General features: G+C 44.4%; 1 protein-coding gene and 1 long non-coding RNA gene across 4 annotated transcripts in view; both read left to right on the plus strand.

Moving 5' to 3' along the window:
• The window catches only part of LOC306941476, a 147,259-nt gene extending 142,403 nt beyond the window's left edge, over positions 1 to 4,856 (plus strand). Inside the window, exon 3 of the long non-coding RNA XR_013792162.1 lies at positions 4,674 to 4,856. This is a non-coding gene — a long non-coding RNA (uncharacterized lncRNA). The remainder of the gene's footprint in view (positions 1 to 4,673) is intronic.
• Positions 4,857 to 12,551: 7,695 nt separating this feature from the next.
• The window catches only part of sash1a (SAM and SH3 domain containing 1a), a 274,948-nt gene continuing 270,578 nt past the window's right edge, over positions 12,552 to 16,921 (plus strand). Inside the window, exon 1 of one of the 3 annotated variants that reach the window (XM_079526965.1) lies at positions 12,552 to 14,038. In XM_079526965.1, the coding sequence (XP_079383091.1) occupies positions 13,526 to 14,038 (513 nt within the window). In that variant the 5' untranslated portion in view covers positions 12,552 to 13,525. The remainder of the gene's footprint in view (positions 14,039 to 16,921) is intronic. The other 2 variants (XM_079526964.1, XM_079526968.1) reach the window with 2 other exon arrangements.

The raw sequence follows: 16,921 nt of genomic DNA on the forward strand, positions 1-16,921 counted from the left end.
AGAGACAATGTTTTTCCATGGTCTCTAGGGAGTGCACATACATAAGTTGTATACAGATCGATGCAGTTATAGCTAAAAACAGGAATTGACCTGTTATAGCGCCACCATGAGGTTGATTTGGAAAGAAATTAGTGGCATGTCGTCCTCAGCCTAGTGGAAATGTGCGTGTATAATTTCACGGAAATTGCACACTGTGTTTGTGATTTTTGGCATTTTGTTCGAAACGGACCAATCATGTGAGCTTTGGAAGCCAATCTTAGCCAATCAGGATGGAAGATGGGAAATGGTGCAGATCCGTGTTGATCACATGACTATGAAGATAGTGTATACCGAATTGTGTGATGTATGGATAAAATGTGTACGAGTAATCTTCAGAAATGTGTTTTGCCTAAATCGGCCTCATGGTGGCGCTATAACAGGCCGTTGAAGAATATTTGGGGCAGAGGTTCGTTGTTGGCATCTAGGGAGTGTGTGTGCAAAGTTTGGCATGGATCGGGCCAACGGTGGCGGAGATTAGCTGATAACGGACGGACGGAAGGAAGGAAGGAAGGAAGGAAGGAAGGAAGGAAGGACGGACACACACACACACACACACGGACGGAGTGCAAAACATACTCTCTCCCCATGCCTTCGGCCTGGTGGAGACAATTACCCAAAATTACCCGTGATCAAGGGCATCTTCATTTTAGGGCCTGCCCAATCAAAGGCTTGATGCGACGTATGAATCCGACAGGTTTCTTCAAGTACTTCTTGGGAATAGTTCGTTTGGTATATCCATCTTTTATTCCAACTCGTAGTGACCTAAACAAAGCAACGACTAGATTTTACCATCCGGTTTAAAGCACACCTAGACCGGATCACACAGGCGATTTAGGAACACAGGCCAGGCTTTTCTCCGAGGTGGAAAGCCTGGTGACGGCGAGGTTAGGAGGACTGTACTATAGTTTCACATACAGTACTGTTATATTATGCCTGTTCCCCCTTGCTGTGATACCTTATTGACCATTTATGGTGGACATTTTGCTCTTACATACCACAGTTCTATAGAATTCTATAGAATCTGACCTAGATGCAGTGGCATAGTATATAGTGGCAGCGGTGGCCGAACGGTTTGCGGAGCGGTCTCGTATCCCCGGACCGGCAAATTACCACCGCTGAAGTGCCCTTGAGCAAGGCATTGAACCACTACCATGAAATGTTCTATGAGCAGGGCCTGGCTGTAAACAAGTATCTGATGCTTAGTCCAGTTACCCTGGGTAAATATAGTAACTTTGCTTTGCTTTGCTTTATGCCTATTGCCTAATAATCCAATCATAACAGCCCCTGTTGACTCTTACATTGTACGCCTTCAGTTGATTACTTATTTTATTTCATCACGTGGTCTTCTCCTTGGATGCAGTTTGCAGCCAATTTAAATATTCTATTTCTTCTTTTGACCTTGATGCAAACTGCAATTTCTTCATGCATTCCTAATGAACCTCACGTAAAATGTCTATGATCTCCTGTGCACGTCAGAGAGAGAGAGAGAGAGAGAGAGAGAGAGAGAGAGAGGATTCACTTTGTAAACTATTTAATAATGTCAGATATACTGGAGTCTCTGAATACTTTTTTGTATCTCTGGTAGTATAATCTGTGACTGATATTTGATTTTGTATTCAATCGTGTTTGTTTTATATAAGTCTTATATAATTGCTTGACAAAGACCTGAGGAAGATCGTGTGTGGATCGAAATGCCTTATTTCAATAAAAGGTTCTAGTAGAGTTTGCTAAGTTGAGCAAACAGTGCGTGTGTGCATGCGTCACCGTGTGTGTGTGTGTGTGTGTGTGTGTGTGTGTGTGTGTGTGTGTGTGTGTGTGTGTGTGTGTGTGTGTGTGTGTGTGTGTGTGTGTGTGTGTGTGTGTGTGTGTGTGTGTGTGTGTGTGTGTGTGTGTGTGTGTGTGTGTGTGTGCGCAGTTGCGCATGTGTGTGTGTATGTACTGAATAAGTGCGTGTGCGTGCACATTTGGTTTTTACTTGTAAAGTTAAATGTTGGCAGTGTGTCGAAATCATTTAGATCTTTGCCTAAGCTATAGTCATTATTCCCCTGGCCTGTTCGGAAATGTCTTTAGAATCCTCATGCATACCATTGTCACCCATAATGACCCTTAATAGAAAAATTGAGCTTTGTCTGTTCGATTTTTTCATTTTTGCCGCACGCCTGAAATTAATACAGCCATTGAACCTTGGGTTGGATAATCCATTTATACCCTCTGTCAACCTTTACTATAGCATTTCATGCCACTTGTAATGAAAGTGTTTAGTGATGTGCAGATTGAAATATTCTAAAATGAGATTGACAGTAGTAGCAACAACAGACTAGACTCTAGTACACAAATTATCCAACAGTCATCTTTTGGTCAAGACATACCTTGCTGCGGAGCGTGTATTTGTGCACGTCTCTAATAGATTTCTCACCAACTAAGGTGTCTTATCATTGCAAAGACGTGGTGTTCCACAAGGTCAAATGCTCTGGGGCCTGTTCATTAAAATAACACGTATAACAAACCTGGGTTTATAGCCTTCATAGACATTTTCTCCTTCCGTTTGAGTCCAGATTTATTGCTGTGTGCCTCCGTGGCTGTGGCTGTGTCTAATGGATCTTTTGTCTGCAGTTCGCAGGAGGGAGAAAGAGCATGCTGTCGAATGGTGGACACTCAGCCTAAGCGTTAAGCCAATTATACTCTGCAGTACGATGGTGTGATGTCACTTGGCCAAAATAACTGATTTTCGGCAAGTGACACTGTTGTGCAATGGAGTATAAGTAAGCTTTGGTCACACATTTTTCTCTTTATGCTTAGTATTTCCTCTTAGCTGTATAGACACCGGTAAGCTGTTTTGAGACATTCCGCTCACTATTCCTCTCTTGTATTTAATCCTACAGTTACAGTGACCACAAACCTAAAATAATACATTTAAGAGAAAATAATTGAGAGAAAATCAATTTCTCTCAATAAGAATCTAGTCAATGAAAGTGTTATCATCTGACAACTGAGGGCTATCCCTTAAAAAGTACAATAGTTTAATTGTGAGATCAATTATTTAGTCCGAGACCGTTTTCAAATTATTTAATTTTTGCAGGGGTGGTGGTGGGGTTCTAAAGATAGCGGCTTCTTTCAGAATGCTACAATGATTAATTCTTCTCAAATCACCTTGTTTTAATTAAGAAGGAAAGAGGTCTGTGAAAAAAAGAGGGCTAATCTTTATTAATTGGGCTTTCTGCACCACTGACTCGCTGGGAGGTTTGTTATAAAAGGTTCTCCGAAGTCACATGATGGTTCATTTATCAAGCCCTCCCTTCAGCACACAGATACGCTAACATACACTGTCTGGGGATGGTACGCACGCACGCACGCACAGGCACACGCACACACACACACACACACACACACACACACACACACACACACACACACACACACACACACACACTGTGTTAGGTGTGGGATGATTCATTTTCTCCCGATTTTTCTCCCAATTTTAAAACGATTCTAAACAATATAGACCATGAAAAGTTAAATCATATACCAACATTTTAAAGCAATTTCTAAACAAAATCTAATTAATTCTATCCCTGAATCGATTTTTTTTTTTTTTGCCCACCCCTGTTGGCTATTTCTTCACTTCTAATACATACATGTCATACCTTTGTTCAAGACCCTGTCCCACATTGCCTTTATTGATTTGATTACAGACCTGGTGCGATTCATCTGTCCTTAACAATGAAACGGTCTCTAATGGATCTCCAAAGTGCTCTATTCCAGGCTCATCTGTCAGTTAGTCGGCAGGTCTGGGCAGTAAAGCCCAATACCTCGGGGTGCCATTGTGCTCTGAAGCTGGTCATAGATCACCAGGTGATGTGACTGGCTCGGATTGTCTTTACTCAATACCTCCTGTCAGCGATGCCTAAGTCTGCCTCTGGCCTGACCTAGACCCCTCTGGATTATCCCTCCATCTGTAATTAAAGGCAGCCGAGGAGAACAGGGGATGGAGAGGAGAGGAGAGGAGAGGAGCGCAGGCATCCATATTTTATCAGCTGGCAGATTAGCAAACTGCATATCACTTATTCAGTTTGACTGAACTGAATATCTCAGTCTTTAACCACCTGAGCCCTAATCAAACATTTTCCAAAATAGCAGACCTATACGAGCTCACAACCCGCCACATAGCAGCACATTGTGAGCTTGTTGATCTGCTATTTTTGAAAATGTTTGAACGTTTATTATTTACACCTACACTCTACGGAATAATGACATGGCGAAAAATGGGGAAGGGAAGGGATGCCAGGTTGAAAGTGGTTAAATCAACACCTACAGTATAAACTGTAAGTGGACAATGTAATACAGTGTGCATATGTATGCGTGACAGACAGCGAGAGAATGAAACAGTGATTCAGAGCGAGAATGTGTGAAGGCAGTGTCAAGGTTGATTTGTTTGCGGAAACGACAGGCAGCGTGAAAGTAATTACTGTTTGTTTGGGCTCAAATGCCTCCACACTTTCCGTAATACAAAAGAGAAACAGGGCACATGTTCATTTTTTCGAATATAAATACTTAAAGTTGCATATCTCCATTTTCCAGCAGCCATGTGTTGTGTAGATTTGCATATATACGGTGCATATAATCCCCTTTTGCAGATGTGGTTGGTTGGCGCACGCCCACACATGCTAATTGCCAGCACCCGAGATCCCTGAGATGGCAAATCAGCAGAGCAGACTGGGAATAAAAAGAGATTCTTCTGGCACATCCGTGCCCTGGGTCACCAACGCTCTTCAACCCTCATCTGCACCACTGCAAACACAGGCCACATCCGTGCCCTGGGTCACCAAAGACTCTTCAACCCTCATCTGCACCACTGCAAACACAGGCCACATCCGTGCCCTGGGTCACCAAAGACTCTTCAACCCTCATCTGCACCGCTGCAAACACAGGCCACATCCGTGCCCTGGGTCACCAAAGACTCTTCAACCCTCATCTGCACCGCTGCAAACACAGGCCACATCCGTGCCCTGGGTCACCAAAGACTCTTCAACCCTCATCTGCACCGCTGCAAACACAGGCCACATCCGTGCCCTGGGTCACCAAAGACTCTTCAACCCTCATCTGCACCGCTGCAAACACAGGCCACATCCGTGCCCTGGGTCACCAAAGACTCTTCAACCCTCATCTGCACCGCTGCAAACACAGGCCACATCCGTGCCCTGGGTCACCAAAGACTCTTCAACCCTCATCTGCACCGCTGCAAACACAGGCCACATCCGTGCCCTGGGTCACCAAAGACTCTTCAACCCTCATCTGCACCGCTGCAAACACAGGCCACATCCGTGCCCTGGGTCACCAAAGCTCTTCAACCCACATCCGTGCCCTGGGTCACCAAAGACTCTTCAACCCTCATCTGCACCGCTGCAAACACAGGCCACATCCGTGCCCTGGGTCACCAAAGACTCTTCAACCCTCATCTGCACCACTGCAAACACAGGCCACATCCGTGCCCTGGGTCACCAAAGACTCTTCAACCCTCATCTGCACCACTGCAAACACAGGCCACATCCGTGCCCTGGGTCACCAACGCTCTTCAACCCTCATCTGCACCGCTGCAAACACAGGCCACAGGTTAGATAGGTCTTATTAACCACATGAACCCTATTCATTTTTTTTTTTAATAATATTTATTTTATTTGGAAAAAGCAGTACAATAACAGCATTTCTATGCATACAAAGGACACAAGTGCAGTTCCCAGGATTTTTTTCCCCCTCCCTCCCCCCTCCAAGTGACTCCATCTCCAGTGTCTCTGTAACATCCTTGTTTTCTTCAGGACTACATATGGCATCAAGTCAACACTTAACAGGGGCAAAGGGCAATATCGCTTCAGAGTGTACATTTCAGAAGGAGAAAAAGAAGAGAGCGGGCAGACAAAAAAAAAAAAAAAAGAACCCTATTCAAGGCATGTTATAATAGGCAAACATTCAGTGAAAGTAGGCGAACATTCAGCAAAAACATTGGAGATCCGCAAGCTCACAACGCGTATACAGTACGTAGGTGTTTTGGGCTTGCAGATTGGTTAAATTTAGTGAAGAGGTTTGGTTTAGAGGGAAATAGCAAGGGGCATACAAACTCCTAGGGGACCCATACGGACTCCTGGGGGATCCCCTGTCAACGAACTATAGGATTTAATTGGTTAAAACACTGCCAGAGACAGCAACTGCAGCCTTTTCCCCATATTACATTACCAAATCGACCGATACAGGTCCATTTGGTTCCATTTCCGCACCATTCTCAGTTACCGGTCCATTTGGTTTGATTTGTTCACTCTTCAGTATAGAGTTACATTTAACAACGAGGATTTTACTGTGCAGGCTTGGTTTCTTTTGATGGACAAATTGGTTCTGAACCGCATTGTAATTGTTGAATTAACACTCCTTAGGGTAAAGTTATATTCACTGTGTGTGTATGCAGCTAGTTGTGACGGATCTATTGCCATTTAACCCATTAAGACTAGATTCTACAAACTTCTAAATAACTCCTAACTGTTGCTGTATCGGTGGTGCTCCCCACTGGTGACCCCACCCCACACACACACACACATTTGGTTCCAGGGACCCGAGTTGAAAATGTTTGCTTAAAAAATATATTCAAATTCTATATTCAAAGATTTGCACAAATTGTCATGATTTTTTTTACAAGCTCATAGCGCGGCAAAAAGTGGCGTGATATGAGCTTATATATCTGCTATTTTTGAATAGCCAAAATATAAAATAATGGTTAAAGTGGCTGAAATCCAAAATGACAGATGCGTTCCCTGTTTAAATGGGTTAAAACAACAACAACAACAACAACACAGTGTCAGTTATTAATGGTTAATGACATCATGACCCAGTTGAAGGAAAATTGGTTTATTACTTGGAAGGTTGAACACGTTTTGAAAGCACTCCCTCCCTGCGCTTCACCTAATAATGTTTTCAGCTCATTAACCTGCCATGCAAGTTTATTCGTCTCAGCACAAGCATAACAATGAATGTTTAAGTGCTGATTTGTATTGTGTGAGTGATTTTAATTAGCCCCGTCAGTATTGTATACTGCTGCTGCTAATTTGACCTCTTTCAACATGCATCCTGTTCCTATCCTAGAAAGGCACTCAACTAATATTGCATTGCATGTACTGTGAATGTATCAAACAGGATGCATCTGTTCTATGCACAGTCAATAAGTAGTCTATAGGTGGATGCATTATCATTAGGCGATTTTCTTCTCTTTTAGTTTCAACTATTCCTAGCATTGCAGGGCTCCTACACTGTAATATTTTCAGTTTTGGGGCCCATTTGATTACATTTGTGTAAATATTTTATATGTTATGGTCTTGACTCTTGATCTATAGCACTCCTAGTTGATGGTGATTTGGAAGTAATTGCGCTCCTTTCAGCCTGTCTGTTCCACTCAAAGTAATTGCGACTCGCCCCGCCTGTCTGATTTGACACGTGTCCACCATAGTCCATGCTTCTGATTGGAACTGAATGCCTCGGAAAAGTCACTGCTAAATGCAGCTTGGGGAAAGTCTCTTCCTGCAGTTTGAGCAATGGCATTGTGTCTGCGTGAAGACAAGATGGGAATGAACAACAACGGACAACTGAACCGACTGCCACAGGTTGGCTTGCTATAATGGATTCTGTCGGTTGATGTGACTGACAAGTGCCTGTGGCTCATGTGCTTAGACATGCACCCATTCATTGCATTAACCCCACGCTGCCAGTCGCCCCACCCCTTCCCTTCACAGTCACACTGCCACTTGGTCTCTGAGGTGTTTATGTTCAGTGATATTGAGCTGCCAGTGGTCGGGCTACTGGTCTGTGTGTGTGTGCGTGTGTGCGCGTGCACACAAGCGTGTGTGTGTGTGTGTGCACACACATTACCTCAGGGGACTGGAACCCAGCCAGCTGTGTGTAATTAAAAGAGCATAAAGGCAAATCAAGCCCTACTCCCACTCTCTCTATTCAATTCTGCCTGAAAGCTGGGAAAGAATCCATTGCATGTTTCAGGCCATCAAACTCCAAGGACAGGTCCTGCATTTTCTTCAGGTGTATAAAAATAAGACGTTGAATTACTATCATTAATTGCATCCCTGGACAGTAAAATATGTGGATTTAGTACTCAATGTATTCCTCTTCGCTTATACTCTCCGTAACTCAGTTTCTCCACTTAAACCGACCTCTATTTGAATTCCCTCTTTTCCTCATTTCCCATGTGTTTTTACCCTGTGTTTTGCTCTGTGTTTTATTTGGATGGAATTTGGGATTCATTTTAGAGACCTTTCTGCCATCATGATAAACGCATGCAGGCCAGCAGCACTGGGACATTGCCAGATTAATATCAGGTATCCAAGATGAAAAAACCAACAACCGTATTCCAGCCTTATATGCAGAAAGGACAGGTTGGCTCATGGGAAATGTTCCCTTAAGCCTGATTTATATTTGGCTGCGTATTGTGTCTTCTTGCACCGAAAATAGCAGATGCATAAGCTAACAACGTGTTGCAGCGCGCTTCGTTGTGAACGTGTAGATCAGCTATTTTGGTGCGAGTACAACCAGCTCCTCCCTTTTTTTGCCTGTCCAACCAACACAGACAAATCCTCTGTTATAATTTAACTCTGAGAGTGAGAATGTCCATTTGTACAGTTGAGTAAAATGAACACTGAGGATTTTACTGTGAATTGAATTCTTAAGCCTGCCAGCATATGATTGAGAGTCTAGGGGAGTCAGCCAAAGAGAGAGCGAGAGTGAACGATTGTGGAGAGAAGTGATGCAATTTTTGGTGGACCGGAGTAATACAGATGATGGCAGTGCAGCATACATTTAATTTGAGGTGTCATGAACTATAGATTGATTGTAAGTGGTAATAATGGTTGTAAACATTTACTGTCTGCAAGGCAGCTAATGTAAACTCAGCTAATGTAAAATCTTAATCTTAAATAATCTATCTCTACATTATAGAGGCTAATTTTATGATTAGGCAAATTTTCAGGGGTGAACAGTATGATGCATTGGCCAACGATAAATGCATTCATGCATTGACTAACATTTAAAACGATGTTCAGGTGGGTCAATACATCTTAACCACTTAAACCCTATACTTCGTATACCCCCCCAGGGTTCCGTATAGTAGTCCACACAAACTAAAGTCTCTTCAGCAAAAACAGCAATCAAAAACAGCCACTGCTATTTTCACTGAAAGTTCGGCTATTTTTGCCAAATGCTCGCCTGTTATGACATGCCCAGAATAGGTATATGTGTTTAATAAATTGAATTGAAAGCAACGGAACAGAGAAACAGAAACGGAGCCACATTGTGTGGTTGGAGGTTAGGGATTGCCTGCATGCACTGCAGCACAACCATACAAACTGCTCAGCCTCGTTCTATTTTAACCATCATCCGTGGTTTGGCTTTTGTTTTTACGCATCCATCTCGGCTATATTGCTGGTACCACGACTCCACAGCTCTCTCACACGCTGACAGATAGCACCCAGGAAAACCCCGACCCAGAAACCGACCATCCACGACCTTCGCCGTGCTGCCGCATATAGGTGCACAGAAAGCCATTCTCTGCTTCGAAGGGTTTTAAAATTGAGGTCTTGGAAGGTTTTAACCTTGAAATCTGGAGCAAGATAACTAAATATATTTATCATCGGACGAACTAAATAGAAAGCTCCCACTGCCAATTCCTTCCATGTTAGAAGACCTGTGAGGATAGCTAATAGCATACCATAGCATTGTCAGTAGAACTGTCATTGTCTGTGTTTTTGTATCTATGCCCTCTGGCAGTGTCTAATGGAGATTTTCTCCCCTCAACCTGCCTCAGTCACTGTCCTTCTCCATGAATATATTGCAAGTACATACATATTTACCAGCAGCACCAGTGCTAGTGCCTGCAGACTCCATCACTCTCCATATTTACCAGCACTAATACTCACTCTCTTTCTGATTTTATTAAGTGGAGGTTATGGAGGTGGTTATTGATGTGGCAAATGGCTCTCCTGCCTCCAAGGCAATACCAATGCACACAATGTACAGAGGAACAGGACTGCTTTATGACATGGCCGCACACACTACTTGGTTTATGTGGCAACAACGTAATAATGTTAACTCTTTTGCAATAAAACACTATATTAAGCCATACAGTGTGGTGGGTGCGTGTGCACACAGCTGACATAAGTCTTAGGAAAATCTATTCTGCACAAACAAACTATCACATCTTGAAGGAAACTGTAATGCTAAAGATATATTCTAAAGAGGGTGCATGTGCATCATTCTTTGCATTTTCACCAGCAGGAAAAGTCCATACTGGCTCCATTGCATGGTCTGAGCATGCTCAGCTGACTTGAATCAGGTTGATGACATCCAAAGTGGGTGGTGTTTTGTTATCCTTACAGTGAAATTCATTATTATATTCATTAAAGTGCAGGGACATATACTTAATGCAGTAGAGTACAGTAGTAGTACAGTAGTAGTAATGCACAAACTAGGATTAATCCAGTTCCGATCACTGCCTATACCAGGTGAGCCGTTCTGTAACAACCCAACAGCAAGACCGTACCTCCATGTGAGGCCGGGCCCGCCCCTGACAGAGGCCCCGTCAGCATAGTGGAAACATGATGGCATTCCTGGCACTGCCTGCCGCGCACTCCAGTCCACCCACTGTAGCACGCACCAGCTCTCCTGTTCCATCTGTCACTCTCGTCCCATAATCCCCTGTTCCTGCAACAGAGCTGATGACATATCTGTCCCCCTGCAACCACAGGGAGGGTGTGACTGACTGTGTGCGTTTTTTTTAATCCCACATAAGCGAGCAGGACAACTGTCGGTATAACAAGCTGGTATTCAGTGTCACACAGTGAATTCTAAAGTGAGCATATGCCATTTTGTCCCAACAAAGCGCCAAAGTTGCATAAACACGCCTACTTTTGGTCTGCTGTATCACCTGTAAATGACAGTGAATGATAATTTATACATTGGTATGTATAAATTTGCCTTTTAGAGTCCATGCAACTGACTGCTGACTGACTGAAATAAATTTTGATTTGTGGTTATAAAAGAACAAGGCATTTTTGCTGTCATTGCAAAGAGTGGACCGGATATGCTGATGCCAATATTTGATGCCACTTGATGCTTACGATAATATTGATCTTTTCTGGGAATAAAGAAACACAGATCTTAATCACAGATCTTCCCTTCTATGGCAGCTGCATGTTGACGTGCATGTTTGCTGTGTGTCTGTGGTTTCTCTTCTTTTTGGGGCTGTTTGATATGCTTGTTCTCCATCTCCACTCCCCCCTGACTGCTGTGTTTGTTGTTCCATACCCTGCTGCATCATGTCATAATGGGCCAAGGCAAATCACTTGCAGCAGGGGCTGCAGCGGTGATTGTTCCAAACTGACCCCTAACAAGCTGTCGGCTCACATTTTACAAAGCATGCATCAGCGCTGACGAGCCTGACGCGGCGTTTGGACAGAGAGGACAGGTCTCATTCAAGACTATATGTCCCAGTTGCATCCTATGTGTTTGTGTTCCATAGCTACAGCCAAGCCTATGTGGCTCAAGAGGTAGAGCAGGTCGTCCAATGATCCATGGGTCAGCGGTTCGAATCCCGGCTCCTCCTGTCTACATGTCGAAGTGTCCTTGGGCAAGACACTGAACCCCAAATTGCTCCCAATGTGCTGGTTGGTACCTTGCATGGCTTCCGCCGCAATCGGTGTATGAATGTGTGTGTGAATGGGTGAATGTAATGCACCTTGGATAAAGGCGCTATATAAATTTACCATTTTACCATTTACAAGCCTACATGAGCCATAACCTTGGTATCCTGTGGGTTCCACTCTGTTATAGGCTGGAATGCCGTTTGGTCTGCACGCAGTGCTTGATCTGAAAGAACTTACAAAAAAAGAGAAAACTGACAAATGCATGTTGTTATATGTTGTACACTAGACTAGAGCATGATTAATAATACATTTTGATTAAATTAAAGAGTATTGTATAAGATATGATTCAACCATACTATGGTTCTAGGTTACCTTTGCAGGGCATGGCATTAGAATTTGTTTTTATTCTCCCAACTGATTGGTAACACAGGCGAGACATAAATAATGAATACTCACATCCCACTATTATAACAAATGCCAATCAACAAAGGAAAGTGATCAAGTAATTATCGAGTAATTTAGCGTGTACTGCAATTACCCTATTACATCAGCCCCACTGTGCTCTCTTTCCTTTCAGTACCCCAGTCGGCACATAGAGGGAGCGAGTGAGCGGTGAGAAATGAACCCATGGAAATGCTGAAGTGAGTGAGATAGTGAGGGAGAGAGACCGAGAGAGAGAGATAGAGCCGCTGAGAGCAACATCACACCGAAGGAGAGAGAGCGAGAACGAGGGGGAACGTGAAACAAATCAGCAACCAGGCTGCTCATTTGAGGTGTGTGACACTTTTGCGCTCTCGTTATCATCCGCTCTCGCGCCTCTGGTTCCCGATCAACTTTTGTCTGTGAGTCGATCGGAACCGGCAGATCGTACGTGCGCCCTATAGGCTGCGTGTGACAAGTTGTACCAAAAAAAGAAAAGAAAGGCGAAAAGGAATTCCATCACTATTTTTAAAACGGAGCTCTTGGATTTGTGGGCGTGGATGGCAGAGGGACAGTTACGCACGGTGGTGAACGTTGCATGTGTTGGCTGTGTGGATGCGGTGCACTGCTGTGCTTGTGCCGGGTTGGACAACTCGTAGACGGCGCGGCTGGAAGCGGCGCTGTGCGGTCTGGTCTCTGTTCGTTGCCCGTGCCAACAGCAACCGGCGTTTTAACTCCCTTCTTTGGATGTCGCTAATTCAACCAACCCGATTATTGCGGTGTGGAAAATAAATAGGATAACGTTTGGGAATGCTTTAGAGGCGCAACGTGTGTTTGTTTGCTGTGCGTAAACGGAACACTTTAGCTGATTTAAAACGGCTAAAAAAACCAACCGAGTGGTTGTTGACACGACCATTCATTTCCGAGGAGACTGTTTTTAACAGCACATGCTATGTCAATGTGGGCGATGAGCATCGATGACCAGTTGACATCCGGGATTTGAAAGCTGTCTCCACTGGAATTGAAGTAATCTCCTTCATTTGTAAATATTGACAGGTGTCACATCGACTGAGTAGTACTAATCTTTTAACTCTATCTCCCCGGTAATGCTTATATATTACATGCAACTCGGACATAAGCAAATGAACATTGAGGTTTGGAAACCAGACCTTTCATGATGGATAATACAAACTCTATTTAGCCTGGCTGTTAACCATTCGCTCTTTGGACATTTATTTGTTTACCCCAATACTGCCAGTGCTTTAAAGCTTGGGGGGAAAGCTTTATAATGCGATTCAAAGGTCGAATGGGAGAGTAATCCTCACTTTAGTGAAGTGTCCCGACTCCCATTCCGTTCCGAATCACACTGAGAACAGGGCAACATGACAAGCAGCGGACCTGTCATCGTCTTCGAGTGGCTGAAGACCCTTCAGCTCGCCCAGTATGTCGAGGCTTTCGTGGATAATGGCTATGACGACCTTGAAGTTTGCAAACAAATCGGAGACCCCGACCTGGACGCCATCGGCGTCTACATACCTCACCACCGGCAGAGGGTCCACGACGCGGTCAAGAGGCTGAAAGATGAAGATAAAGACACCGCCAGTGGACTCTACTTTACGCTGGAACCGATGCCCCCCGCGTCCGAGATCTATGCCAGTCACCTGGTGGACCAGTATGAGTCCAAACTCCGGGGCTCGAAGTCCTGGACCGAACCTAACGGCGAAAGAGTTCATGGGCGCAACGGCGGGTACGTGCAGGGCGCGCAGTCTAGGAACCTGACGCTGGGCAACCGCAGAGAGCTGGTGGTCTTTCCCAAGCTGAAGCTGAAGATCATGATTAGGGATAAACTCATCCGAGATGGCATCAACCTCGCCCGGCCGCCCTACTCTAACAAGGTAAGAAGTTGAACAATAAGTGCCATGGGCAATTAAATTATCATTTCCACAGGAAACTTGGAAAAGAATGATTCATCATTCTTTACCAAATATGATGAACCATGGTTCATCAAAGGGACCCCCCCCCCCTCACCTGTACCAAAAGTTACATGCACCCATGGCCCATGCATGTAATTCAGTGCATAATGCATATAGAATATTAACGTTGCACCGATGTGCTTTGCATCACGTGCGTCAGGTAAAAGCAGAGAGCTATACTGTAGGTAGTCTTAGCTATCTAGTATCTACATTCAGCGTGGTCCTTATTGGATGCTGCACAAGTCAAGTGTGGAATAGAGAGAGGGCTGTCATGGTGACTGATAAGTCTGATGATGCTGACGCTCGTCTAGACGTCTAGATCAATGAGCAGGAGGCAGAGCTGAGAGACTGATGCATTTTCACTTAGGTCTGATTTCCTGTAGAGAAAAAGATTTACAGATAGATGAATACGTCTCAGGAGCCTTAAAGCCCCCCACACACACCTGGGTATGTCAGGTGAACATTCTGCGAGAATAGCAGATCTATACAAGCTCACAATTTGTGTTGTGAGCTTGTAGACTGGCTATTTTAGCTATTCGACGGAAGTATACGTTTTAAGTGGCTGATCTTGCCTAACCTGTCAGTGCCTTACCTCAGCTCTCCTGGCATATGACAGCGCGTGGGTGGATCCGCCTCGCCCGTGGCGTGAGTGAGCACATCAGGGCCAGGCTGTTTGCTGTGATGAATGGGCAATGGGCTATATCGATTGCAAGGGGTTTAAATGAATGCCCGGCAGGGTTGGCTGTTGAAGTGCTCGTGTGGAGCCAGCGTGAGAGGAGCCTCTTGTTTTCACAGGGTGATGGTGACCCTTCTGTTCAAGTGTCTGTGTGTGAATCATCATACGCTTGCCAGCTTCTGTGTTCATTTAACTCGGGAGTGTAAAAAATCAAGTCCGTTTGGGCTGCTGCTCGCCCGAGCGTGTGTTTGTGAGCTCAATCAGACACAATGATGAATTCCTGTTCTGTTCTTTGTCTATATAGAAGTGTCTATTTGTACGTCTCTAAATGTTTTTGATGAATTGAACATGGTGGACCCTATTGGAAACAAGTGTAATGCTTAATTGGGTCGTCCACTCACAGTTAACAGCCTTTGTATTGAGTTTGTGCTTGAAATGTACTGTAATTCTGCAAACTGTTAATACATATTTCAATCAATCAATCAATCAATGATGTGCATTTTACTGTAAATTGTGAAACTCACTTCACTACACTAATCGTTATTAATATTATTAATATATTCGTATTATTAAGGCTATTCCAAACCTTGACACATTTTAGCTTAGCTCATATACAACGGGATGATGTATTCCAAATTGTGATATTCACACGAAGCCCACTCTAAATTCCAATTCCTCCTTCATTGTAGTTGTTGCCATAAATGGGAATGCCACAGAGATGTGAGATTTGTAAGGGATTATCCGCTAACTTGGGACTGAAAACAAAGTGTTGGTTGCGGAGGGTTACACCACCCCTTCCTTTGAAGGCTGTATTTATTTAGAGCTGAATGAATCCTCGACATTGAAGCTTTGGAGGGGAATGAGCAGGTCAAGGTCTCTCTCTCCCTTTCTCTCCCTCTCACAGCCCTACCCTCTACGCCTGTGTGTGTGTGTGTGTGTGTGTGTGTGTGACCCTGTAGTTTTGAGTTGGCTTCAGCCCAGTGCTTTTCTCCCCAGGAGGAGCGAGTAAAAAAGTGTGAGAGCTCAGCAACGGAGCTGTGACCAGCTGGCCTCTGATTGGCCGGGTACCGACTCTCCTCTCTCTGCCCTTGAGACGAGATGTCACCCCCAATTGAGGCATATAGACCAGGGAGGGTGGACCTGGAGCGACAGTGACAGTAGGCAGAGTCGCTCCCAAGAGATAGTGATTATCATTCAAGTTCACCAATCTCCATCTGAACTGTACACTCTATGATTACAATCTAGAGTTGTTTTCTTTTTCATGGCACAGTGTCTTGACAAAATGACAACCCTATCTTCAGTGGCTTTGGCAATGGCTCCTTGGCTTGGTCTTATGGCTTGTTTCGTCAGAAACAGTGGGCTGCATTTAGCAGTGAGAGTCAGAGATCGGCTAAATAGTAAATGGTGCATTGATATAGCGCTTTTTATCCAAAGCGCTTTACATAGATCTTGTGCTTTACCTTCACCCATTCTCACACACACATTCATACACTGATGGCGGAGGAAACCATGCAAGGCACCAAACCTGCTCATCTGGAGCAATTAAGGTCAAGGACACATCAACACTAACTCTGGGGGAGCCCGGGATCAAACTGGGAACCTCACGGTTCCCATCCGTCTGCTCTTTTCTTGAGCCACGGCCGTCTAGTGCAGGGGTTCTCAACGTTTTTGGCCGGGGACCCCCGGAAATGCTTTGGCAATGTCTCGGGACCCCCGCCCCGCCCCCTCCCGACCCCCAATATAAATTGACTGCTACAATAACCTTAAACCATTTTGGGCGGGAACCCTTTTGGTGTTTTAAGCATTGTTATAATTTAGCTATTGAAAAATAGCAGATCTACAAGCTCATAGCGCACCACCGAGTGGCGCGCTACGAGCTTGTAGGTCTGCTATTTTTGAAAAAAAGTGAAAATAAAATGTAAAAATAAATCTTTTTTTTTTTTTTTGAAAATAATTTGGGGACCCCCTAAAATAATTTGGCGACCCCCCGAGGGGTCACGACCCACGGGTTGAGAACCCCTGCCTTGAGCCACTGCCGTCTAGTGTTTGTTCTCCTGAGATGGCCCATAATCCAACACTTAATTGCGAGGGGCCTGCTGGGAGCAATAAATACCCATGATCCTTATCTA

The sequence above is a fragment of the Electrona antarctica genome (assembly GCF_951216825.1).
Source record: "Electrona antarctica genome assembly, chromosome: 17".
Taxonomy (NCBI): Eukaryota; Metazoa; Chordata; class Actinopteri; order Myctophiformes; family Myctophidae; genus Electrona; species Electrona antarctica.